The sequence below is a fragment of the Cystoisospora suis genome (assembly GCF_002600585.1).
Source record: "Cystoisospora suis strain Wien I chromosome Unknown contig_9821, whole genome shotgun sequence".
Taxonomy (NCBI): domain Eukaryota; phylum Apicomplexa; class Conoidasida; order Eucoccidiorida; family Sarcocystidae; genus Cystoisospora; species Cystoisospora suis.
In genome coordinates this window covers 1-554 of record NW_027162595.1, presented here as the reverse complement: position 1 = coordinate 554, position 554 = coordinate 1, and the positions used below count along the sequence as shown (strand labels likewise).

Here is a 554-nt window from a genome sequence, read left to right as displayed (position 1 = left end):
AGAAGAGTCTGGGGAGGATGATATGGAAGATGGAGTAGACGACGGAGACGGCGATAGTGATGTGGACTTGTTTGGAGATCATAGGAGGCGACGACGAGGAGGTGGAGGTGGTGGAGATGGGGGTGAAGAAGCTAGGCAAACAGCACGAGAGTGGAGAAAAGGTGTGTATGAAAGTTTACTACGAAGACGTGAAGAAGCACCCAGAACGGGAGAAGGCACTGGCTGGCTTGAGTCCCCTGATGGGACCTTAGACGATCCTTTTGATCTCCTTGGGAGTCATACATTAACAGACGGAGGTCTGTTAACGCCAGGTCCACTTCAAGGAGAAGATAGGAGAATCTATCCTTGGCAAGAACAAGCTTTGGGTGATTTCAGACGAATGGACTATGAAAAGAGTCGATTTAGATTTCTTTATGACGAAGATGACGAGAGTCATCATGCCGATGTCTTCCATGGAGCATATGGAAAGATCGATGAGGTGGACAACCGAAGGATAAACGACGATCCTTTCAAACCGTCACGGATTACAAAGGGAGGGGGGGAAGAAGAAGAAG

At 48.6% G+C, this 554-nt stretch overlaps 1 protein-coding gene across 1 annotated transcript in view; it reads left to right on the top strand.

Annotated features, from left to right (window-relative positions):
- The window catches only part of CSUI_011124 (uncharacterized protein), a gene marked incomplete at its 3' end in the record, with an annotated part of 7,195 nt that extends 6,641 nt beyond the window's left edge, over window positions 1–554 (top strand). The window contains exon 5 of the mRNA XM_068071225.1: window positions 8–554. Coding sequence (XP_067916799.1) covers window positions 8–554 — 547 coding nt within the window. The remainder of the gene's footprint in view (window positions 1–7) is intronic.